At 46.6% G+C, this 26,518-nt stretch overlaps 1 protein-coding gene across 5 annotated transcripts in view; it reads left to right on the top strand.

The window, feature by feature from the left end:
- MCF2L2 (MCF.2 cell line derived transforming sequence-like 2) overlaps nt 1–26,518 on the top strand; it is a 644,468-nt gene that overhangs the window by 480,514 nt on the left and 137,436 nt on the right. For all 5 annotated transcript variants that reach the window (XM_075340561.1, XM_075340557.1, XM_075340558.1 and 2 more), the window contains exons 21-22: nt 10,800–10,925; nt 24,758–24,979. In XM_075340561.1, coding sequence (XP_075196676.1) covers nt 10,800–10,925; nt 24,758–24,979 — 348 coding nt within the window. The remainder of the gene's footprint in view (nt 1–10,799; nt 10,926–24,757; nt 24,980–26,518) is intronic.

Genomic DNA, 26,518 nt, shown 5'->3' on the forward strand with positions numbered 1-26,518 from the left:
CTGTGGGATGATTTGAAGCGTGCTGTCCATGCTCGGCGACCATCAAACTTAACTGAACTGGAATTGTTTTGTAAACAGGAATGGTCAAATATACCTTCATCCAGGATCCAGGAACTCATTAAAAGCTACAGGAAGCGACTAGAGGCTGTTATTTTTGCAAAAGGAGGATCTACAAAATATTAATGTCACTTTTATGTTGAGGTGGCCATATTTTTGCACCGGTCAAATTTTGTTTAAATGCAGATTGCACATTTACTGTTATTACAATAAACCTCATTTCAATCCAGAAATATTACTCAGTCCATCAATAATTAGATATATGAAACTGAAATAGCTGTTGCAAAAACCCAAATTGTTATAAAGAAAAAAGGTTAACATTAATAGGGGTGCCCAAACTTTTTCATATGACTGTAGATAGATAGATAGATAGATAGATAGAGAGATATAAAGAAAGAAAATAAGAAAGAACATGTAAAATAGACAAAAAGAAAGAACAGATGGAATAGCTCAATAGATATTGAGGTAGCTAGCTTGGACAGCTGTTTTACAGCATTTTTATTTTTTAATTTAAAAAAAAAAATTCCGTGGGGTCCCCCCCAATTTTCATACCCAGCACAGGAGCAGCAGCAGCTGCAGGCTTCAACCCTCACCTGTCTGCTGTAACTTAGCTGGTTATGAAAAATAGAGGGGAGCCCACGCTTATTTTTTTAATTTTTAGATTAAAAAAATAAAAAATGATGTGGGGTCCCCTCCATTTTACTAAAACCAGCCAAGGTACAGCAGACAGCGGGGGCTGATATTATTAGGGTGGGAAGGGCCATGGTTATTTGGCCCTTTCCAGCCTAACAATAGTAGCCCACAGCCGCCCCAAAAATGGCACATCCATTAGATGCGCCAATTCTGGTTATGGACCTTGCTCTTCCCGTTGCCCTGGTGCATTGGCAAATGGGGTAATTTTTGTGGGGTTGATGCCAGCTCTGGCTTGCATCAAGCCCTGGTATTTAGTAATGGGTGGCATCTAGCAGATACTCCCATTAGTAACCCAGTAGTTGAAAGGAGAATAAAAAAGTTTATTTGAACAGCAACCCCCTGACTCCAGGCCTCATTCACCAATTTATTTGATTTTTATAAATAAAAAAATACACAAGGTTCGTTGTAATTCATGTTGAGATCCCGCTACGTTCCCCAAAAGCAAACCGGAAAAGACATAAAAAGAGAAAATTACTCAATGAATAAAGACAAGAGACACACTCTTTTCCAAATTATTTCCATGTCAAAGCCCTAATCCTGGTCTGCCGTAATCCAATTAGGTGGGGCGCACATCGGTCCCATACTGCTGGCACATTCAATGGAGAACCAAATGTTCCCCATTGATTGTGAGAGCAGCCCCTGCAGGCACACACACTGCTGTGTTTGCATCCCTGCGGTGACCTGGACCTCATAAGGTCAGCCCAGGTCACCACAGGGGTGCCTTCAGCAGTGTGTGTGCTTCCCTGCGGTGACCTAGACCTCATAAGGTCAGCCCAGGTCCCCGCAGGGGTGCCCTTATCAGTGTGTGTGTGTGCTTCCCTGCGGTGACTTGGACCTCATAAGGTCAGCCCAAGTCACCGCAGGGATACCCTTATTAGAGTGTTCGGGTGCGGCACTGACATCACGGGTTAATTGGAGTTCACAATGAACTTCAATGACCTTCTGACGACACCCCCGGGTGTCGCGGAGGTCACAATGAACTCAGATGAACCCATGAAGTCCCTGTCGCTATGGGGGTGTCGTCAGAATGTCATCTGAGTTCTTTGGATACTCTGATGACCTACTGACATCACTGCACACACTGATGTATACTCACCTGTCCCCGGCTATGCTGTCCCCGATACTGATGTCTCCGGTGCTGCTGCTGCTTCCAGGTCCTCGGTGCAGTGTATATTCATTGAGTATAATGAGCAGGGGTTAGAAGCAAATGACAGCAGTGCCGACAATAGCAATGCTGGAGACAGGTAAGTATAGAAATTAATTTTATTTCAAAGGCAATTACTTTCTCCGGTACGTGTCACACTGATGTCACACGGATCACATCAGTGTGTGGTATGTGTGATACTCGTGCTGCCAGAGAAAAACGGACATGTCTGCATGTGTGTATGCGAGGTCACGTGGGGCCACATGGTGCGTGTGAAAACACGCACATGTGGGTAACACTATATAATAACATTAGTAGGTGTGGCATACGCGTTAAACACGGATGTCACACGTACCTGAAACACGGACGTCTGAAAGGAGCCTAAAAATGTTTTCAATGCACGACTCAGTACATCTATTAGAATGTTTCCATATCAATATTGAAATTGTGTATGTAAATGGTTTTTTCTTGACACTACATTTCATAATGCTTCCTGCAGTAATGCATACAGATATACTCTGCTCTAGAAGTGATAACGTTTTGTATGAATCTGTATGAATATAGCAGAATTAAATTGTATTCTCTATATCTCTCAGTATGGCGCTTGTATAGGCTTTGATCGAAATAAACAAGTGTAGTCAGCTCACCAATCTGGAAATCCTGTGTCCAGAGTTTGGGACTTCTTGCATGCATAAGATCTGAGCAGAAGCCACTTCAGAGCATGCGCAGAAAGGATCCCATGTAGAACAACAAGTCCCAGGAATGTAAATGTAAAACTTATTGTTTAATCTGTCATTAAGATCTCCAGACCTTGAATAAGGCACATCGCCGAAACATGAAAATCTGTTCTATCTGTGTTCCCCTTCTCCCATCTCTTGTGACCTCTCTGAAGATTGTACTGGTGGATTAACACTAGTAGTCCCAGAGAGGGGTCATTTAACATTTCTATCATTGAAACCCTATGGAGCTCGAAATTCCATTTTAGATTTAACTTCCTGGGACTTGTTCTACACTGGACCTTTCTTTAATGAGTGCCGTATTAATCTCTGTATTTTTTATTAAAGCTTATATGGGGCAATAAAAAATGTCTTACTGGGATATGGTAATTTAAAGAGAACCGTCACTAGGTTGATGGTGTCCAAACCACATTAATTGTAGCCTGGCTGCACAATTGCAGATGTATACAGGTATGTTTTTCTCTGTATACTTTGTGACAGATCTATCAATCACCCGCTTTTCATACTGTGTATCGTCTTTGTTGCGGAGAAAGGCATGCTTTGCTGCAATCGTGCCGCCGGGCTCTGCGCTTTCAATACTGTATAGCTTCTCTTTACAAAACTAATATTCATTATGAGATAGTTAATAAAAAGCCTGCCAGGACTTGTTTCAGTTGTTGGAGATGCTGACTACAATGTCACCAGGTTACCAACAGCATCACTAACACCAATATGTCACTAGGAACATACTAACCAATGCTAAGGCAATCATTGCCCAGTCAGTTTTGTTTTCTACTACAGATGAGTTTTAAACTTTTCCTTTAATATTTACAAAAAGGAAATTAAAGTAAACATATTCATAGGTGGGCAGAGAAAGGAAATGCCCTTTAACATTTGTAAATGGGGCTTTCCCGAAGAAAAATGATCTGTTGTGAGTTAAAAAATTTGAATTTTTACTCATCTTTCAAGTTCTTCTTCATTCCCCGGCCGCTGTCCTCCTTTACTTATAGTAGAAATACAAATACTTCAAATTCACACTTAGTGGAGCTACCGTACATAGTGACCCTACAACCTGTGGAATCTGGTTGTGCACAAAAGCTATTATATACTGCCGTGTGGGCTTGTTACATTTTCTATTTTTTCCCTAATTGCTGTATCTTCTATAACTGTTACTTGTTTGTATATGAACCTCTGAATTGTAAAACACTACAGAATATGTTGGCGCTATAGAAATAAAGATTATAATTATTATTCTATATTTCTTTTAAATTGTATGTGTGTTGATGGACATTTTGTTAGTTTAGATTTCATACTGCTAGAGAGAAAAGCTATGACTTAGGAAAGTCTGACTGACGGCCTTGCCGTAATGACCCAACCGAAAACCCACACTTTCCCCTTCTTAACCCAAAATAAGACATGACATTGGATGTAAAAGGCCACAGCAGCCCCGTTTATTAACACAAACAAGCAATAACATTTCATCCATAAACATAGTAATATTCCATAAACATAACCACCAGCAAAGGAGGGGGGGTAAATGAAGAGTCCATTGTACATGATTGCAACACCAGCTCCACCATGTGCCCTCAGCTGCACTACACCGGCTCGAGGACACCCAGCCGAGTGTTGCCCAACCAATGTCCCGCTGGGACCCAGACCAGCAGGGACCCACGTTAACATGCCCCACTGTGACCCAGCACAGCAGGGATCCACCTTAACCAAGTATACCATTGCACCACCAGGGGTAACTCATTCCTGCACTGGGTTCCCCCCTTGCTCTTTGTGCAATCCACCGTCTTCAAATACTCCCCTCCTTCCGCCGACTGCTGCGACAAGGTCAATTATCTTCATTTCTCCATGTCAATCTCCAGAAGACCCTAAAATTAGGGGCGGGAGGGCAGGACGATTCCAGATGTCTGCTAGGTAAGGAATGACCACACCCCCACAGTTCTGCTCTATTTATCCATCCCACAACTGACCACTCCCTGACCACATGGCCCCATAACCCCCATAACTCCACCCCACACTTTCCCGCACAAAAAGCACTACACCTTTACCCTTCGCTAACCCTCAGGCCTAGCATCCCTCCTCAGTCATGTTCGCCCTCCCTGGAGCCCCTTTGGGTCAGGCGTGCGGGCTTGGCTTTTCTCATGTGCTGCCCTGCATAGTAGCCGAAATCACTGCTCTGCCGGTAGGATTTGGACATTGGGACTATGCTTCTGAATATAGCATGTACAGTATGTGAATACAGCACTAGACACATTAGGTGGACATTTTGAGAAGGAATCCAAAAGACATAATAAGTATTTAAAGGGAACCTGTCAAATCCATTTTCCCCTCAAGCCCAGCAGCATTCACACGTGTATGCCAAAGTTCCCTGCCTAACCAGCCCTGTATAATGTTATTTACTAAAATCAATGTTTTGAAAAAGCATTTATAAACTGCCCTGTTCCTATGCTAATTAGGACCTTTGACTAGTCGAAGGGGCGTTAGTTCCCCAGACTAGTCGTCCCACTTTCCATGTTATCAAGCTCCTGTGGGCGTGATAACATGATTTCAACAAGCTGGTGTGGCGCCCCTGACCTGGTCAGGCACCACTGAGTACTGCACCCATGCTGGGGACAGTACAAAACAGGTAATCCAGAAGGCTGACCGAGGTGTGACTACACAGGCGCATAGTGATCAGGTCTCACACATTTACCTTTGAGAGGACCCCTGGGGATCCCAGGAGGGGGCGAAGCCTCCATCTCCACTCGAGGGGTGGAGGGGGCGAAGCCTCCATCTCCACTCGAGGGGTGTGGTAGAGAGCCTGGTTGCTAGGTGACGTAGGCAAGAACAGGAGAGGAGGGAAGAGTGAGCCGAGGACAGTTGAGTGGTGAAGTTCAGGGAGGGCAGAAGCAGACCCTGTAGCTCTACACAATTCTGACAACGTACGCGCAGTGACTACCGACGGGGGAGAACGGTCACCTGGGAGTGCTGCCCGAAATCCACACACAGCTAAAGAGAGAGCAACGGAGTGGAAAGTAAGGAGACTGTCAGGGAGATACCAGGCCCAAACGGGTAGCAGGTCCCAGTGCAGGGATAGATCCACCTGTCCTTCGCCAAACCTGCATGAGGGGGCACTTTACACCCCCAAGACAACACTACAGAGTCCGCAGCCACGTAGCAAAGTGAGGGCCCATAGTTCACAGGAGGCAAGCAGCCGGAGTGACCTGGTCCAGGCTACAAGCAAACGGGCCAAAAAGAAGGGGAGAGAGGCACCAGCAACTTCCCTGGGCGACCCCAGCAGGGCTTCAAGCAGGGGTTACCCAAAAACACAACGGGCTAAGGAAGGCGAGTTGGTAGCCACCCTCATAAGTCAGCCTGAAGGACACCTGGTTCCAGCCTGGTTCATCCCAGCTACGCCCGGGTTACTCACCCTGCCACCATCAGTGAGTAAAATCCCTGAAAGACATCCTGCTTGCGCGTGTGAGTCATTCTGCGACTTGTAGTTCCACACACCTACACGGGACCCTGGGGCATGCCTCACTCTCAGGAGGCTATTACAACTGACTGCACCTACTATCAGCCCCAGGCACCCCTAACCTGCAGTGTCGGTCCCCATTGACCGCAATTCTGAGAGTGGCGTCACGACAATCAAAATAGAGGATTTCCTACCTGTGACGAGATCCAGCCGCGTGGAGTCCCTGAAGGTAATGCACCGCTGCACCGACACCGAGCCTCGGGGCCCCACACTGGCATCATCGCAGCTCCTCGAAATCTTGCACATGCAAGCGGCTCAATTTGGCAGGCAGCGTCAATGCACCTCCAAAGCAGGTTGTTCGCTTCTTGGCTTCAGAGAGGCGCTCTATGAATGATCGGAAGAACAGCTTCTGCACTTCCGATTATGCACCGTGCGCTTCTCTGAAGCTGGGAAGCAAACACCCAGCTTCTAAGGCGCAGTGATGCTACTGAAATGGAACGCACGCGTGCGCAAGATTTCCAGGAGCTGCCTGTAGAAATCATGTTATCACATCTACAACTGCGTGATAACATAGAAAGAGGGCCAACTAGTCTAGGGAACTAACACCCCTTTGACTAGTTAAAGGCTTATTTAGCATAGGAACATTTTTATAAATGCTTTTTTAACATTGATTTTAGTAAATAGACATTTGGTTAGGCAGGGAATTCTTACAGATGTGAATGCTGCTGGGTTGGAGGGTATAAGAGACCTGACAGGTTCCCTTTAACATCCTTATTATTATTTGTTTCCTCTTTATCCTCCCACTTTTCTTCCTCCTACTTTGGTGTTCAGAATTTGTCTTTTTTGTTGTGTAAGAAATGTTTATGGTTTACTTATGTATTGTGGAAAAAACTTGTACAAAATTACTATTGTATTAAAAAAAACACCTTATTCTAGGCCCACGAGCATTTTTTATTCGATTCAATTTTTTTTAATGATTATATTTGAAAACAATTTTTAACAGTAGGGACAACTCTGTTGTTTTACATTAAATCAACTTCTATAGGTATCAAAAGTCAAAAAGGTCACTCACACATTTCTCGTGATTAGAATTTTCTAGAAACAACTTACTATGACAATAGCATTATACTCATAGTGCTCAAAGATTTTGTATACAAATGTCATATGCGTTTAGCTATTGTGTATAAACAGAACAAGGCTGAGTTCACATGTTCAGTAATCATCCATTAGAACAGCTCCAGCAGCAACCCTTTGACAAAAAAGAAGCACAAGAAGAGGAATCTGCCTACTGTACAGAAAGGCACACTGGCCTAAAAGGGAAAGTTCCGTGTTTTGTTACATTTTTGTATTAATAATGGTGATTATGGAATCAATTATTTTTAATACAAAATTAAATTCATTGTTTATTTAGTTTTTTCTTTAATTCTATTTTTACTCAGATACTGGGGGATACCAGCTTGGATTTGCTGTGTGTATCAACAGTTACTCACCTGAAATACAACGGGCCTTGTGCATCAGGGCTGATAGTCGGGCTCCGACCCTATCTTTTACACTGAGACTGCTTCCTGCTGTGACCTGAACATGTCCCCTGGGCTGTCCAGATCACAGCAGAGGGAGGAGATCGGCGCCATCTTTCTAGAGACCACAGTGTATGCTGTGTGCTGCACTTTTCCCCTGTCACCCACTCTGTGTTCAGCGCTAGTCGAGCAGTGACACTGGGCTGACAGGAGGGTCGAGCCTAGAATGTACGGGCTCCTTCCAGGTCCTGACTGCAGCCCATACATTCTAGTGTCTTCAGTGGCAGTGGTATACCGCCAATAGAGGTAGGCAATGCAAGTGCTATGTGGCCCGTGAGCTGGTGGGGCCCAGCGGCGGTTGACCGCTTTGTCAGAACCAGCACTGGGATCCCCACCCAAGATCGCACTTTCAAATGTATCGACATCAAAGATGCCGATCTTTGAAAGCAATAATGAGGCGGAATGCAACGCTCCCTCTCAATATTGTCTTGCTCTGTCTGTACTGCTCTCTGACAGCTCAGCACAGTGGTGTTGTCACAACTGTTCGCCTGCTGTGCTGAGATGTGAAGAGCACAGACACAGCAGGCGAACGAGGAGCAGTGGCGGGGGACCAAGGAGAAGTGAGTATGTATTTATTCAGTACACGGTGGGGCGTATAATGCTATAATGAACTACATAATGCTAGGTGGGGGTGCAGAGCAATAGTTCCGCACTGTGATCCTACATTTCATCCTCCCTTATCCTTTTGGAAACACCCAGAAGGGGAGGGGGAGGTGATATCACACAAATGAGAGGAGATTGCACCCACTTTTACTGCAGTTATAATCATGGGCGTACCCAGGATCAAAACTAGGGGGAGGCAAGCCATGGTCGTTCAGGTTGTAAAATATTAGAACGGAAAAGGTGAATGAAACGAAAATTTTAAGAGAATTAAATGTAATTATAGCTCGATTAATGACTCCGCGCCCCTCTCCACACACACATGCACACACACACACACACACTATAATGCACCCCCATTACCCTCACACACACACACACACACACACACAGACATACACACACAATACAATGCACGCTCCATTACCCCTCCCCCCACACACACAATGTAATACATCCTCCCATCATCCACTACATACACACACACACACGCAAATACCATGCACCCCCCATTACCATCTCCCCACGCACACAATACAATGCACCCCCCATCACCCTCCAAACACACACACAATACAATGCACACCCCCTACACACACACGCACAAAACAATGCACCCCCCCATCACCCCCTACACACACACACACACACACACACACATACACACACACACACACAATGCACCCCCCATCACCCCCTACACACACACACACACACACACAATGCACCCCCATCACCCCCTACACACACACACACGCACACACACACACACACAATCCACCCCCCATCACCCCCTACACACACACACACACACACACAATGCACCCCCATCACCCCCTACACGCACACACACACACACACACACACACACACACACACACACACACAATACAGCCCCCCCCCACACACACACAATGCACCCCCCCATCACCACCTACACACACACACACACACTGCACCCCCCCATCACCCCCTACACATACACACAATACACCCCCCATCACCCCCTACACACACAATACAATGCACCCTCATCACCCCTACACACACACACATACACTGCACCCCTATCACCTCTTACACACACACACAATGCACCCCCCATCACCCCCTACACACACACACAATGCACCCCCCATCACCCCCTACACACGCACACACACACACAATGCACCCCCCATCACCCCCTACACGCACGCACACACACACACACAATGCAGCCCCCCACACATACACACACAATGCACCCCCCCATCACCCCCTACACACACACACACACACACACACTGCACCCCCCCATCACCCCCTACACATACACACAATACACCCCCCATCACCCCCTACACACACACACACAATACAATGCACCCTCCTCACCCCTACACACATACACACACACACACACACAATGCACCCCCCATCACCACCTACACACACACACACACACACAATGCACCCCCCCATCACCCCCTACACACACACATTACAATGTACCCCCCCCCCACACACACACACACACACACACACACACACACAATACAGTGCACCCTCCATTTCCCCTCCCCCCACACACAATACAATGCACCCTCCATTACCCCCTCCCCAGACATAATACATTGCACCCCCCATCACCCCCTGCAGACACAAATTACACTACCCCATCACTACACACTCCTGCCTCCCCCCCCTCCCTCAGAATACAGTGCTCCTCCTCTGCCTGTCACAAAGCTGTGTCTCCTTCACAAATGTTCCCCGTTATGTGTCCTCAGCCCCTCCCCACACATCTCCATTAATTACACCTGTCTCTTCGGCTCCTCCATGGAGCGCTTACATCTTCCTGATCCTGATGTCTCCTGTGTCCCGGCGCCCGCAGCACTGTGATGACGTCAGCAAGGTGCTGATCTCATCACGTTGCTGCACGTCAGGGGCGGGGCCCAGTCCCGGCGTGCTGTTCAAATGTATTTACATCTGAAAGACACAAATACATTTGAATAGGAAGAAGGAGGAAGCTACAGTCACCGGCGCGCTCCTCTGCACTGTGTGCATGCCAGCACACATTACACAGCAGGGCCGGCACAGCACAGCGCGCTGCCTCCTGCTGCAGTTAGTGTGCCCGGCATGCACACAGTGCTGACCAGCGCGCCGGTGGCTGCAGATACAGCGGCCCACTACAGGCACCGGCCCACTACACCGTGCCCCTGCTTCTAGGGGGGGGCAGCTGCCCCCCTCCGCCCCTCGCTGGGTACGCCCATGGTTATATTCCAAGCTGGTTTTACACTTAGTTTTCAGCAGCTGCTCCCCCTAGTGTTTAAAAGTGGAAAATATCAAACTTTTTCAATTATTTTTTCATAGTTTGCTCCATTAAAATCAAATGATAATATTGAAACAAGACATTGAAACATTAATAATTTATATTTTTTTCAGTTATTAAAAATTTTTTTTTTGTATTTTCAATGTGTGCGGCATTGTAAACAGGATTGTAAGTGTAAACCAATGATATGATCACTACATCACTTCATTGATTCCAATTGATCTATTTTTCACTATAGGAAATGCTTAAGTGTAGCAAGAATTCTGAAGGAACGGCTGAGTTAGAAGAAGCACTTGCAACTGTGTTGGATATCATAAAATCTGTGAATGACTCAATGCACCAAATAGCCATTACGGGATACGAGGTAAATATTGAAATGTGGCATATGACTTCATTCTTTTCCATGACTTTAAGCTCACCCTATGTGTAGATACAGGTAACTAAAACTAAATGTAAGAAGAGCATAAAGCTAAAGATCTCCAATTGCATAGCAACATTTACAGAATGAAGTGTGGACAGCACTAAAACAAATCTGAGTAAACAGACTTTTACAGTAATGATTGTGTGTTACGTGCTGAATGGTCACATCTAATCGTCAGACAGGTTCATCCAGGTATAAATCACATTGCTTCACATTTCCTGGCAGTTTATCAGTTATCCAAGCAATCTAACCAAGGAATTTACTAACAAAAAACATCTTAGGGTTCACTCACATCTGCGAAACGCCAAGCGCTATGCAATACAAAAAAAAAAAATCGCTTTACACACGCACCCCTTTTATTCAATGAGGCAGTGTTCATCTGTGAGTTTTCCTTAGTTGTTATCTGTTTGAGGAAAAAAATCACAGCATACTTCGTATGGTTGCATATATCAGACGAGACTTGCCAATGCAAGTCAGTGGGTGCGATAAAAAAATCGGTCGGCACATAGACCATACGATATTTACGCACACATCTCACAGGAAAAAAAAACCTTATATAAAGATATAGCTACATAGATAGAATAGATACTCCCCTACATTTTAGAAACTTCCCCCCTCTAGTGCCCTTCATGTTGAGTTTATTCTAGAGCTTTTTATGCTTGTTTAACCTAATAAGTAAATAATTTTAAAAGAAACCTGGGGTCCCCTCTATTTTTGATAACCAGCAAAAGTAAAACAGACAGCTGCTAGATCATATTCAGGCTGGGAAGGTCCATGGCTATTGGGCCTTTCCCAGCCTAAAATACCAGTCCGCAGCCACCCCAGAAGTGGAGCATCACATTAGATATACCAATTCTGGCTCTTCCTGATTGTCCTGGTGCTGAGATTAGAGTTGATGTCAGAAAGTGTGATGATTCCACAGTCAGTGATGGTTTTGGGGAGCCATGTCATCTGCTGGTGTAGGTCCACTGTGTTATATCAAGACCAAAGTCAGCGCAGCCATCTACCAGGAAATTTTAGAGCACTTCTGCTGACAAGCTTTTTGGAGATGGAAATTTAATTTTATGCTTTTGCTTTTCAAGAGCTTAATTCAAAGATCAAAGACTTTTTCTATGTACACGATAGGCCTTTTTCTCTCAAATATTGTTCACACATTTTTCTAAATCTGTGTGAGCACTTCTCCTTTTCCAAGATAATCCATCCACCTTACAGATATGGCATATCAACATGGTGATTATGCAGCATGATTACTACACAGGTGTGCCTTTGGCTGGCCAAAACAAAAGGCCACTCTAAAATGTCAAGCTTTATCACACAGCCCAATGCCACAAGTTTTAAGAGAGCGTGCAATTGGCATGCAGACTGTAGGATTGCACTAGAGCTATTGTCCATGAAATTCTCTACCATAAGCCAACTCTATGGCGTTTTTAGAGAATTTGGCAGTATGCTCAACTGCCCTCAGAACCGCAGACCACGTGTAACCACACCAGCCCATGAACTCCAAATCCAGCATTTTCACCTCTAAGATTGTCTAAGATCAGCCACCTGGACAGCTGCTCCAACAATCGGCTTGAATAACCAAACAATTTCTGCACAAACTGTCAGAAACCATCTCAAGGAAGCTCATCTGCATACTTGTCGTCCTCATCGGGGTCTCAACCTGACTCCGACTTGAGTGGACAATTCTAACATTCAGTGGTGTCTGGCACATTGGAGAAGTTTCTTCCCAGATAAAACCTGGTTTTCACTGTACACGGCAGATAGCAGTCTGGCAAATGGTGGTCACACCAGATACTGACTGGTTTTCTTACATTTTAGAATGGCTTTTTATTCTGGCCAGCCTAAGGCACATCTGTGCAATAATCACGCTGTCTAATCAGCATCTTGATTTGCCACACCTGTGAGGTGGGTGGATTATCTCCGCAAAGGGGAAGTGCTCACTAACACAGATTTAGGCCTAAAGCACACATCCGTGAAACCACGTCCGTGTAAAACGGGACGTTTTTCGGATCCGTTTTCCGTTTTTTAGGTCCGTTTTTATGGTATGTGTGGTCTGCGTATGTATCCCGTATTCTAGCCGTATGTGCGTGTGAAATGTCCGTGTGTGCTTGTGAAACTTAACTGACGTGTTTGTGTTGTCTGTGTGGAATGTCCGTGTGTGATGCAAAATGTCGTTACTACATGTTGGAAGACAGAGTAGCGGGATGAGAATGAACTCGGGTGAACTTCACCCGACTTCATTGTCATGCCGCGGCTCTGTCTGTGTGCCTTGTACTAATTAGCGGTCACCTGTGAAGGATTCACCGGTGACCGCTAATCCCCCGAGTGACTGAAGTGTCCCCCCCGCTCTCATACTCACCGATCCCCGATCACCGGCGCTGCACGGCATTCACACTGCTCCGGCGGCTTTTTCTAATTTGAAAAAGCCAGCCGCTCATTAAACAATCTCGTATTCCCTGCTTTCCCCGCCCACCGGCGCCTATAATTGGATGCAGTGAGACACGCCCCCACGCTGAGTGACAGGTGTCTCACTGCACCCAATCACAGCAGCCGGTGGGCGTGTCACTATGGAGTATAGAAATAAATAAATAATTAAAAAAAACGGCGTGCGGTTCCACCCAAATTTAATACCAGCCAGATAAAGCCATACGGCTGAAGGCTGGTATTCTCAGGTTTGAGAGCTCCACGTTATGGGGAGCCCCCCAGCCTAACAATATCAGTCAGCAGCCGCCCAGAATGGCCGCATACATTAGATGCGACTGTTCTGGGACAGTACTCGGCTCTTCCCGATTTGCCCTGGTGCGTTGGCAAATCGGGGTAATAAGGAGTTATTGGCAGCCCATAGCTGCCACTAAATCCTAGATTAATCATGTCAGGCGTCTCCCCGAGATACCTTCCATGATTAATCTGTAAATTACAGTAAATAAACACACACCTGAAAAATCCTTTATTAGAAATAAAAAACACAAACACATTCCCTGGTTCACCAATTTAATCAGCCCCAAAAAGCCCTCCATGTCCGGCGGAATCCAGGATGATCCAGCGTCGCTTCCAGCTCTGCTGCATGAAGGTGACAGGAGCAGCAGAAGACACCGCCGCTCCTGTCACCTCCACGCAGCAAATGAAGAGAGCCGCGTGATCGGCTGAACTGTCACTGAGGTTACCTGGATCCAGCGGTGGATGCAGCGGTGGCCGCGGGTAACCTCAGTGACAGCTCAGCTGATCGCGCTACTCACCGCCGCTCCTGTCAGCTCCACGCAGCTAATGAAGGGAATAGCGCGATCAGCTGAGCTGTCACTGAGGTTACTTGCGGCCACCGCTGCATCCACCGCTGGATCCAGGTAACCTCAGTGACAGCTCAGCTTATCGCGCGGCTCTTTTCATTAGCTGCGTGGAGCTGACAGGAGCGGCGGTGAGTAGCGCGATCAGCTGAACTGTCACTGAGGTTACTCGCGGCCACCGCTGCATTCACCGCTGGATCCAGGTAACCTCAGTGACAGCTCAGCTGATCGCGCAGCTCTCTTCATTTGCTACGTGGAGGTGACAGGAGCGGCGGTGTCTTCTGCAGCTCCTGTCACCTTCATGCAGCAGAGTTGGAAGCGACGCTGGATCATCATGGATTCCGCCGGACATGGAGGGCTTTCTGGTGCTGATTAAATTGGTGAACCAGGGAATGTGTTTGCGTTTTTTATTTCTAATAAAGGATTTATCAGGTGTGTGTTTATTTACTGTAATTTACAGATTAATCATGGAAGGTATCTCGGGGAGACGCCTGACATGACTAATCTAGGATTTAGTGGCAGCTATGGGCTGCCAATAACTCCTTATTACCCCGATTTGCCAACGCACCAGGGCAAATCGGGAAGAGCCGGGTACTGTCCCAGAACAGTCGCATCTAATGTATGCGGCCATTCTGGGCGGCTGCTGACATATTGTTAGCCTGGGGGGCTCCTCATAACGTGGAGCTCCCCATCCTGAGAATACCAGCCTTCAGCCGTATGGCTTTATCTGGCTAATATTAAATTTGGGGGGAACCGCACGACGTTTTTTTTAATTATTTATTTATTTCTATACTCCATAGTGACACGCCCACCGGCTGCTGTGATTGGGTGCAGTGAGACACCTGTCACTCAGCGTGGGGGCGTGTCTCACTGCAACCAATCATAGGCGCCGGTGGGCGGGGAAAGCAGGGAATACGAGATTGTTTAATGAGCGGCCGGCTTTTTCAAATTAGAAAAAGCCGCCGGAGCAGTGTGAACGCCGTGCAGCGCCGGTGATCGGGGATCGGTGAGTATGAGAGCGGGGGGGACACTTCAGTCACTCGGGGGATTAGCGGTCACCGGTGAATCCTTCACAGGTGACCGCTAATTAGTACAAGGCACACAGACAGAGCCGCGGCATGACAATGAAGTCGGGTGAAGTTCACCCGAGTTCATTCTCATCCCGCTACTCTGTCTTCCAACATGTAGTAACGACATTTTGCATCACACACGGACATTTCACACAGACAACACAAACACATGTCAGTTAAGTTTCACAAGGGATTAGCGGTCACCGGTGAATCCTTCACAGGTGACTGCTAATCAGTACTCGACACAGACAGAGCCGCGGTATGAGGATGAAGTCGGGTGAAGTTCACCCGAGTTCATTCTCATCCTGCTACTCTGTCTTCCGACATGTAGTAACGACATTTTGCATCACACACGGAAATTTCTCACGGACAACATAACCACACATCCGTGCAAGGAACGTTTTATTTGGACTCCTATAGGCTAACATTATGTCCGTGTGTGCGTGATCCGTCCCAAAAACAAACATGCTTCCGTGCCAAACGGAGCAAAAAACGTGGGACGCACACGAACACACGGAAGATCAAATAACACGCACGTGTGCCTTTAAAAATAAAAAAACATATGTGCACGTTTGGTCGTATCTCCGGTATGTACGGAAAAGGACCAAACACGCACGTTTTAAACGGATGTGTGTTGCAGACCTTAAACAAATTTGTGAACAATATTTTGAGAGAAAAAGCCTTTTGTGTACATAGAAAAAGTCTTAGATCTCTGAGTTTAGCTCATGAAAAATGGGAGCAAAAAGAAAAGTGTTACGTTTATATTTTTGTTCAGTGTATGATTGTTTTATCATTTCTGTCAAATAGCTTTTAAGTTTACATACAATATTCATGTAAAAGTCGATGTGCATACAGATTGCATATGCATGTCATACTGATGTTACAGTATATGGATGCTGGGCAAGAAAAAAAAAAATCACACACTTGCATAGCACTTGCATGACATGCAGAATGACATATGCATGACACTCACCAACGTTTCTGGCTGAGAATCGGATCGACTTTATATACGCAGATGTGAGCGAATCAATATAGTAAGACCTGACTGCATTGAATTGTAAGCAAGTCACAAAACCTAATGGGGAACAAGTATTTTTTAGGTAGTGTCTGGTCAAATTTTTTGAGCACAGAAAATGTACAGTCTTTGCATATAGTGCATATCACAAAAGTGAGTACACCCCTGACATTTTTGTAAATATTCTTTAGTGTTACAAGGTCTCAGGTGTAAATGGGGTGCAGGTGTATTAAATTTGGTTTCATTGCTCACAAACTTTCTGTGACATCTGTGTGAGGCCACTAGCTCAAAAAGGTTATCTCGGACAGACTGGGCACAAGCCACTCCATTTAGCAGAGTCCCGAGAAACCCTGACACCCTTTAACTCTTATACAACAATCTGGATTTAAACGGGGTCCAGGAGATTGCTGTTGTCCAGAGGTACACACTAGGGACAGGAATGGTCACCAGGCAGTCAAAGCTTGGGGGTCATGGAAACTACAAAATGAGGATCCATTAGAGAAGTGTGGGAACTGGGTCAAAACCGAGATGACAGCAAGATACCAAATTGACAGGCAGGCGAAGCGTCAGAAAAACAGACCGAGGTAAGACAGGAAAACCAATACAGAGCAGGACAACTACAAGACCTAACCAGGGAACTACAAGCTGTATCTGGCAGCTACCAGCAGAAAGCTGGATGCTTTAGTAGGGTGTGGGGCCTTCTAATAGGCTGAAGATAGGAGCTGAAAACTTCAGCTGGACAGCACATACACCCACTGTGTTAGACTGGGAAGTACTGCAGATCCAGGCCACTCTAACCTTAGATGGGCAGAGCCTATGCTTTTTAGAATTTCTGGCTCTGACTTCACCTCTATCACCAGCACCACCTACAGAGTGAATAAGGCAGCGCCTGGTGATAGAAGCAAATGTTGCAGGAGCAGGCTCTGGTGGAGTTGTGACACTTTCTCATACTGGTTAATGGAAGTTCAACATGGCATCTCATGGCAAAGAATTCTTTGAGGATCTGAATATTGGCAACACCCTGAAACTGAGCTGCAGCACGGTGGCCAAGACCACACAGCTGTTTAACAAGACAGGTTCCACTCACAACTGGCCTCACCATGGTCGACCAAAGAAGTGGAGTACACGTGCTCAGCATCATATCCAGAGGTGTTTCCAAAATAGATGTATAAGTGCTGCCAGCATCGCCTCATGGATTAAATTGGTAGGGAGTCAGCCTTTTAGTGTTTTGACCAAACACCACCACTGCATTAAATTGGTCTTTATGGCTGCCCTCCCAGCTGGAAGCCTCTTTTAAAGATGATGGACAGGAAAGCCTGCAAACAGTTTGCTGAAGACAAGGACACAAAAAACAGGGATTACTGGAACTATGTCCTGTGGTCTTACGAGACCAAGATAAAATTATTTGATTCAGATGGTGTCAACCATGTGTGGCGGCAATCATGTGAGGAGTACAAAGACAAGTGTGTCTTGCCTACACTCAAGCATGATGGTGGGTCTGTCATGGTTTGGGGCTGCATGAGTGCTGCGGGCTGTGGGGAGCTACAGTTCATTGAGGGAACCATAAATGCCAACATATGCTGTGACATAGTGAGGCAGAGCATGATCCCCTCTCTTGCTAAAGAAACTGAGGGTTAGAGTATGTGCCCACGATCAGGACTCACTGCGTCATGGACACAGCTGGTCCTGGACACAGCTGGTCCTGGACACAGCTGGTCCTGACCTGTGGGGCCGCGAGTCTCCTCCGCAGGAGACCACAGTTATCAGTACCCACGATCAGGGTTCAGTGCGCTGCGGTCTTTCGCTTGTGTTCTCCCTACGGAGGACGCATGCGAATCCGCAACAAACAATTTACATGCTGCGGCTTGGAAAGCCGCACCGCAGGTCAGTGTTTGCTGCGGAAAAAACAAGCATAGTGGGCACAGGATTTCTAGAAATCCCATCAACTGTGCTTGTACTGTACAACGCAGCTTTTTGGACGCAGCGAAAACTTACTACATCCAAAACGCTGCAAACACTGATCATGGGCACATACCCTAAAGGTAATGAACTGTCCTAGCATGTCTCCAGACCTAAACTCTATTGAGCATCTGTGAGGCATTCTCAGACAGAAGGTGGAGGAGCGTAAGGTCTCTAACATCCACCAGCTCTGTGATGTTGTTATGGAGGAGTGGAAGAGGATTCCAGTGGCTCCTGTGAAGCTCTAGTGAACTCCATGCCCGAGAGAGTTAGGCTCTGTGCCCACGTGTGCATATTGCATGCAGTTACGCTGCGATCTGCACTGCAGTGTAACTGCATGCGTCCTGCATCCCCAGCACAATCTATGAAGATTGTGCATAATCCATGCCCACCTTGCATTTTAGAACGCAGCGATTTGCATGCTGCCAAATCGCTGCGTTCTAAAAAGCAACATGTCACTTCTTTCGTGCGCTTTGCATGCTGTCTCCATTCTGTCTATAGGGAGAGGCAGCATCCAGAGCACACAAATTCTGCAGTCACCAAAGTTTCAGAACGGAGCTTTTCAGCTGCGCTCTGAAGCGCACATGCAGTGACGTTACGCTACTGTGCAGAGCGCACACACGTGGGCACATAGCCTTAAGGCAATGCTTGAAAATAATGATGACCATAGAAAATACTGACACTTATGGGTGTACTCACTTTTGTTACCAGTGGTTTTGACAATAATGGCTGTGTATTGCACTATTTAGAGGACACACCAAATTTATACTGTTATACAAGCTGTATACTGATTACTTTACATTGTATCAAAGTGTCATATCTTGTCCCATGAAAAGATATAATAAAATATTTACAAAAATGTGAGGGGTGTACTCACTTTTGTGATATACTGTGCTAGTTGTAAACATTTTCTGACAGTTTTGCCATTTTAAAAGTTCTCAGTTATTGCATGTATGTAAAGTATGTAAATTCTTCATAAGAACTAGTTTCTTCACACATGTTTCAACAGTTTTGCTCCCTTATAAATATAATCGTAAATACTCAGAAAATATACACTAACACCTCCTCAAAGTGTATTATAGTAGCTGCAGGTGATCAGAGCAGGTTCTTGTGCATCATATACATATAGAGCATCAAAGAGAACAAGGTAGAACACCGGGCAAAGTATAAAGGGCGCTTTACACGCTACAATATATCTTACGATGTGTCGGCGGGGCCACGTCGTAAGTGACGCGCATCCAGCATCGTAAGTTACATTGTAGCATGTAACAGCTACGTGCGATTGCGATTGAACGGTAAAACGTTCATCGCATGCATGTCGTTCAATTCCTAAAAATTGAACGTCAGGTTGTTCATCGTACCCGGGGTAGCACACATCGCAGTGTGTGACACCCCGGGAACGATGAACAGATCTTACCTACGTCCTGCAGCTCCCGCCGGCTATGCGGAAGGAAGGAGGTGGGCGGGATGTTTACGTCCCGCTCAGCTCCGCCCCTCCGCTTCTATTGGCCGGCTGCCACGTGACGTCGGTGTGAAACTGAACGTCCCTCCCACTCCAGGAACTGGATGTTCGCCGCCCACATCGAGGTTGTATGGAAGGTAAGTACGTATGACGGGGGGTTACTCGTTTGTGCGACACGTTCAACAAATTGAACGTGCCGCACATACGATGGGGGCGGGTACGATCGCATACAATATCGTGTGCTGGATCGTAAGGTGTGAAGCAGGCTTCAGTAGGAAAATAAATGAAATAATGTAAACCGTTCCCACAAAGGTTAGCGCTAACTATACTTATGATAGAATGAGGTTAAAGGAGCCTGTGGATAACAACTATTATAACAGATAAAAGGGTCCAATATTAACTACAATATTAACTACGTGACGCCCACACCCCAGGGTGTGGGCATCACGTTAAACTTAGGAAACAGTACTCCACTAACTACCTGGTAAATATTTCACTACCATGTGTATCTCTGTGTCGATTCTGACACTTTGACTGTTTTGTCGTTATATAGAACTGTTCCCTCTATGAATTTCACTTGTAATCTGAGGTCTGATTAAACTACTCTGGTTATAATGGCTGCTTTGGTGGCAACAGGCGCTGGACTTTTTGTGGCATGACCTCTGGCCACACTTTCTCTAGTGCTTGATGTTCTTACATACAATTACATTTAAACAACCTTCCTTAACCCTTGCACTTTACCCATATCTTTGTATGTTTAAACATACATTTATCTTCGTGATACCCTTTTCTTCCAGCTAATGGTTGTGTTTTTTAAAAAGTATATGCATAAAATGTTTAATTGTTTTTAAGTGAATATTAATAAAGACTATGTGTTTTTATGACCTTTTGTTCGGTTTCCTTTTTTGGTGATATTTAGTACACATAGGGTGCGGCCCCCTTTTTAGTGAGCTGGGCATTTCATCTATTGCCTCCCCTGGCTGTGTGCCTATAGTTAGGACTCAGCATTTCTCTGCCCTTATTCAGAATGAGGCCTGTTTTGACCCATGGTAAGGTTTTAATATTAGAGAGTGTAGGTACTGTCCCGATTGGGTACACCTTGTCGCGGTGGGATGGCTTTACGCTCTTTTGATTATAAAGTGTTTATGAAATACCCTATGTTCATTTATATGCACTATGCTTCTATTTAGTTACAGCAGGGTATATGTTTGTATTTTCATCTTTGTTTTTTTAGCTCTGGTAGACTATGTTTATTAGGCCCGTTTCACACGTCAGTGAAAAACACAGACGTTTCTCACTGACGTGTAAAACACGCACATGTCCCTCCGTGTGCCGTGATTCGCGGCACACGTGGGTTGTCTAAGTGCAATCCGGGCTCCGCTCTCCGTGGTCCGTGATTGCACATAGAGATTAACTCACCTGTGCCCGCTCCCGCTCTCCATGGTGCTGAACGCTCCCACGGTGCAGCATCCGGCCGGCGCTGACCTCCGCAGCAGCTGCTTCCGGGTCGGCCGTGTTGTGCATCATGAATATGCGCGACAGTAATGAGCCAGCTCAGAAGCAGCAGCAGGCAGAACAGGCTGCAGAGAGCGCCACTGAAGCCGGGTGAGTAAAAAGGATTTTTATTTTATATGCACGTTTTTTTCTGGCACGTGTTTCACGGATCACACCAGTGCGTGGTCCGTGGGACATCAGTGATGCCAGAAAAAAATGGACATGTCTCCGTGCAGCAATCACGGACACTCGGGTACGCCGCACGGAGACACGTTCAGTGAAAAATCACTGACGTGTGAGCAGACCCATTCATTATAATGGGTCTGCGTATGTCAGTGATTCTGGTACGTTTAAAAAAAGCACAAACGTACCAGAATCACTGACGTGTGAAACAGGCCTTAGGTGCATCAAAACTGGGGCCCCAGTGGTCAGGTGCTGTATTACGGGCATCACAAGCTTTACTCTAAGATTTCTGTATCTCCAACTTAAGTCAATGGGTATCTCATTGCAGTTAAGTACACTGTTATGTCTAAACAGCTTCCCTCACCTAAATAGCGGAGTGAAGTGATCTGAAGCTAAATGGGTCCCATCAGTAATGGCAGTTTAGCATTCCCTTTAATTCAGTGTTCATGCTCTGGGTGTGGGAAGTGTAAAATGTCATTTCCTCTGTACTTTAGAAGTGTTAGTGTAGATGAAATATCTTAAAGCCACAGTAAAGTATATATTACAGAATCCTAGCTGATGGCCAGCTATACAACTGGTAGCTAAATGCAGATGCACACAGATGCCCCTGACAATCACCCTCATTCTGTTACTCGGCACATCATAGCCACCTCCATTTGGGAGTTATCTATAGCTTTAACAACTTCATTTAAATCTTAATACTATCACGTAGGCAAGAAGTTCTCATTCGGACAGCCATTCAGTTGAGTTTTATTCCATATGCATCAGATTTCATATGAAGCAATAAAGCAATTTTCATTGCTCAAGAGGAAATTGTGCATGACATCTTACGTGCATGAGATCTTGTGTGCTTAGAGAAAGAGTTTGGTGAGGATTATTCTGCAATAGGACAATGAGGACTCTTAAACTTGATCAGCAGGGGCATATTCGTCAGAAAAGGGCCTCTGTCCAAGAATAGTACACGGGGCCTTTACAGTCCAAAACTTCATCATTATGCACCCCATTAATGTGTCTGTGTAATGATGGTAATGTAGTAATTGGGAATAGGGGCTCCTAAACTGCCCCTCAGGCTAGGAAGCCCTAACTGTCCCCTATCCCAGAGGTACTTCTGAAAGTAAAGAGGTCTGGACTGCCAGCGTAGCCCTGACTCCTGATCAGCCCTAGGTCTAATACCCCCTCACTCCCAACCCAGGAGAGAGCCGTGACTGGAGTGATAAATCTGTCGCGGGAGGGGACGCTGTACTCACCACGCTCGGGTCCGGCACTGCTGCTGCTTCGCTTGCTGCTCGGTGGCTCGAGCGGTGGGCCGGATCCGGGGACTTGAGCGGCGCTCCTCGCCCGTGAGTGAAAAGGGGGAATGGTTTTGGGGATTTATTGTCCGTGACGCCACCCACGGTTGTGGTGAGGTTGTGACACCACCGCTGCTCTGGACGGGGATCCGGGAGCGATTACAGGGAGCAGCTTAGATGTTGTTTTCCCCCTCCGTGGGTAGGGGGGTTGGTTGTCCCGGGGCCCGGTGAGGGAGGAATGGCAGGTGGGTTACGGGGCCTGGTGAAGTGCAGGGTCGCGGGGGCAGCGCGGTGCCGCACGGCACGGTGGTACTCACTCAGCCAATGATGAATGCAAAGTCTCCGGTAAAACAAACGGCTGGATGGACGGGTCCCACAGATGGCTGCGGTGGTTCTTCTCCCGGTAGGTTGGTGGTGACTGCCTTTCCCTGCACCTGTGTTATGTTCTCGGTTCTGGTGGCTTACCACCGGTAACCCGCTCCCCAGCTTGGATGGATGCTGAGGGAGCCCCTTTTGCCTGCAGGCTCTGGCCCTGGGAACTGTAGCCTTGGCGGTGACTGCATTTCCCTTCACGGTTTGAGCGGTTGCCTTCAATCGGGATTTGACTGCTGGGAAACACCGGAGGTTCCCTTCGCTAACGGATTTGACTGGTTTTACGGTGACTCCAAGCCTGGTCGGGGTGCGTAGGCCCTGCCGAATGGTGCTGGCTTCTCTTCGCTCCCCGATCCGGTACCGGCGGGCCACCGCCCGTCCCCGGTCCTTATGGTTCACGTCAATCAGCCCCTCCTGCAGACGGTCACCACCGTCTGCCAACCTTGCTGTATGTGCCCGGGCCACGCACCCGGACACCGTCAGTCTGCTCCACTACCACTTCACTCTTCAACTCTCTAACTACTCTTCACTACTCTTCTTCTCACTTCCTTTTTCCGCCTCCAGGACTGTGAACTCCTCGGTGGGTGGGGCCAATCGCCTGGCTCCAACCCCTGGTGTGGACATCAGCCCCTGGAGGGAGGCAACAAGGATTTTTGTCTGACTTAGATGTGCCTAGCCGGGATGTGGGGTGTATTGTTGCAGTACCTGTGACGTCCTGGCTTGTCCAGGGCGCCACAAATCCCACACAGAAAGACAGACTGGGGGAAAACAAAACTCAAACTCCCAGCAATCCCTCACAGAGGTATAGACAAAACATGGTCATGAATCTGCATTGTATGTTAGAAAACACCATGGTCCCAAAACTACTATTTGACTTTTTGTTAGAAGGGTGTGCTACTGCCTCGCCCCCCAGTAATGAGCTGTAATATGTGAAAAAAAATACAACTTTCTTGCAGTACTATCACGTTGGAAATAAAACATTGCATGGAGTCCATTGAAATCATTGCAAGGACCTCCAAGGACATGTTTTGTAGTTGTCACCATTCTTGATAAGTGATGGAAGTCCACAATGAGGGTACTTTACAAGGGATTAACTAATTCACTTTTATACATAACAGGGTTTTTTAGAGATAGATTACTACTTAAATATCAAGTCTGCATTAACACATGCCGCAAATTATCCACCCTGTCTGTCTGCTTACTATAAATACAGTAATGTGAGGTTATGTGATCAATCCAGAGGCTATTGTACATGTAGTGAATTTTAAGAAAGGTGTCTAATGTTGTGCAAATAATATAATCACTACTTACCTGTAAATCCCCTGCAAATTCAGTGGTCCCCACTAGCCCTGCAACGACGGCAGCACATTCATCATCTATGTGCCTGCTGCAGCCAGTCACTGACATTATCAGTGATGCCTTACTGCACATGTCACCGATTGGCTGCAGCAGTCACATGAATGATGGCTACATCATTCAACTGCAGGACAAATAGGAAACACTGAAGCTGTAGCGCTGGAACAGAAGAGAATTGATATTTTTTCATTATTTTATACCGCTGGCTGTTCTCAGGCAACCTTTTTAAAATAGTAATCAGCCACTGACTGCTGCATGTAAGCCCTTTACTTGTAACGTGTCTTCTGCTTGCAGGGTGATCTCAGTGAGCTTGGAAAACTACTTATGCAAGGCTCATTTAATGTGTGGACTGATCACAAGAAAGGCCATAATAAAGTAAAAGATCTGGCCAGATTCAAGCCAATGCAAAGGCACCTCTTTCTGTATGCCAAAACTCTTCTCTTCTGCAAGAAAAGAGAGGAGAGCACAGAGGGACATGAGAAATCGCCATCCTACAGCTTTAAGAATGCATTGAAGGTAATGTTCCCCTTGTGCTTCCTTGCATGTACTGTATAAGGCTATGTGCCCACTTTGCAGAAATTTCTGCACCATTTCCTTATCTCTTGGCAGGAAACCGCAGTGGCAAAATACTTTTTTATGCGTTTTTGTTGCATTTTTCCATACGCTTTTTTTCAAAGATGAAAAATGCAGCCAAAAAGGCAGTAAGAATTGACATGCTGCAGATTATTTTCTGCACCAAATCTGCAAGGAAAAAATCCTAGACTTCAGGATCCTCATTGACTTTGATGGCATCAGGAATTACTTGCAGTTTTGTGACAAATCTGCAAGCAAAAACGCTTAAAAAAAGTGGTTGTAACGCATGTGACGGATGCGTTGTAAATAGTGTTATATAAAGGCAACGGATTCCTGTGAAATAATGCGTTGTGTTAAGCCGAGAGAGAGAGCCTCCATCATCACTGCACACGCCCCATAACTACTGTACTCATCATCATCACTGCACACACCCCGGCACTACCGCACTCATCATCATCACTGCACACACCCCGGCACTACCGCACCCATCATCACTGCACACACCCAGGCACTACCCCCCCATCATCACCGCACACACCGCCGGCACTACTGCCCCCATCATCACTGCACACACCCCGGCACTACCGCACTCATCATCATCACTGCACACACCCCGGCACTACTGCACCCATCATCACTACACCCACCCCAGCACTACCGCTCCCATCATCACCGCACACACCGCCGGCACTACTGCCCCCATCATCACTGCACACACCCCGGCACTACCGCACTCATCGTCATCACTGCACACACCCCGGCACTACCGCACCCATCATCACTGCAAACACCCCAGCACTACTGCCCCCATCATCACTGCACACACCGGCACTACCGCCCCCATCTTCATCACCACACACACCCCGGTCCTACTGCTCCTATCATCACCGCACACACGCAGGCACTACCGCACTCATCATCACCGCACACACCCCGGCACTACCGCACCCATCATCACCGCACATACACCGGCACTACCTCACTCATCATCACCGCACACACCCAGGCACTACCACCCCCATCATCACCGCACACACGCAGGCACTACCGCACTCATCACCCCATACACACTGGAACTACCGCTCTGATCATCACTACACACACTACCTCAGTGACGTCCCCGCTGACAGCGCGACTCACTTCAGTTGCTGCCTGGAGCTGACAGAGAGTGGCGGTGTTCTACGGCCGCTCCTGTCAGCTTCATGTAGCAGAACTGGATGCATTGCGGGAGCTCGTGTGGATTACGCTGGACCTGGAGGGGTATTTGGGGATTAATAAAGTGGTGAAAGGGGGTGGTTTTTTTTACCTTTTATTCCAAATAAAGTATTTTTTCGGGTATATGTGTTTATTTACTTTTATTTACAGTTTAATCATTGTGGGTGTCTCATAGACGCCTGCCATGATTAACCTAAGACTTAGTGGCAGCTATGGGCTGCTGCCATTAACTCCTTATTACCTCGATTGCCACCGCACCAGGGCAAT

This window comes from Anomaloglossus baeobatrachus, chromosome 3, assembly GCF_048569485.1.
Source record: "Anomaloglossus baeobatrachus isolate aAnoBae1 chromosome 3, aAnoBae1.hap1, whole genome shotgun sequence".
Lineage (NCBI taxonomy): Eukaryota > Metazoa > Chordata > Amphibia > Anura > Aromobatidae > Anomaloglossus > Anomaloglossus baeobatrachus.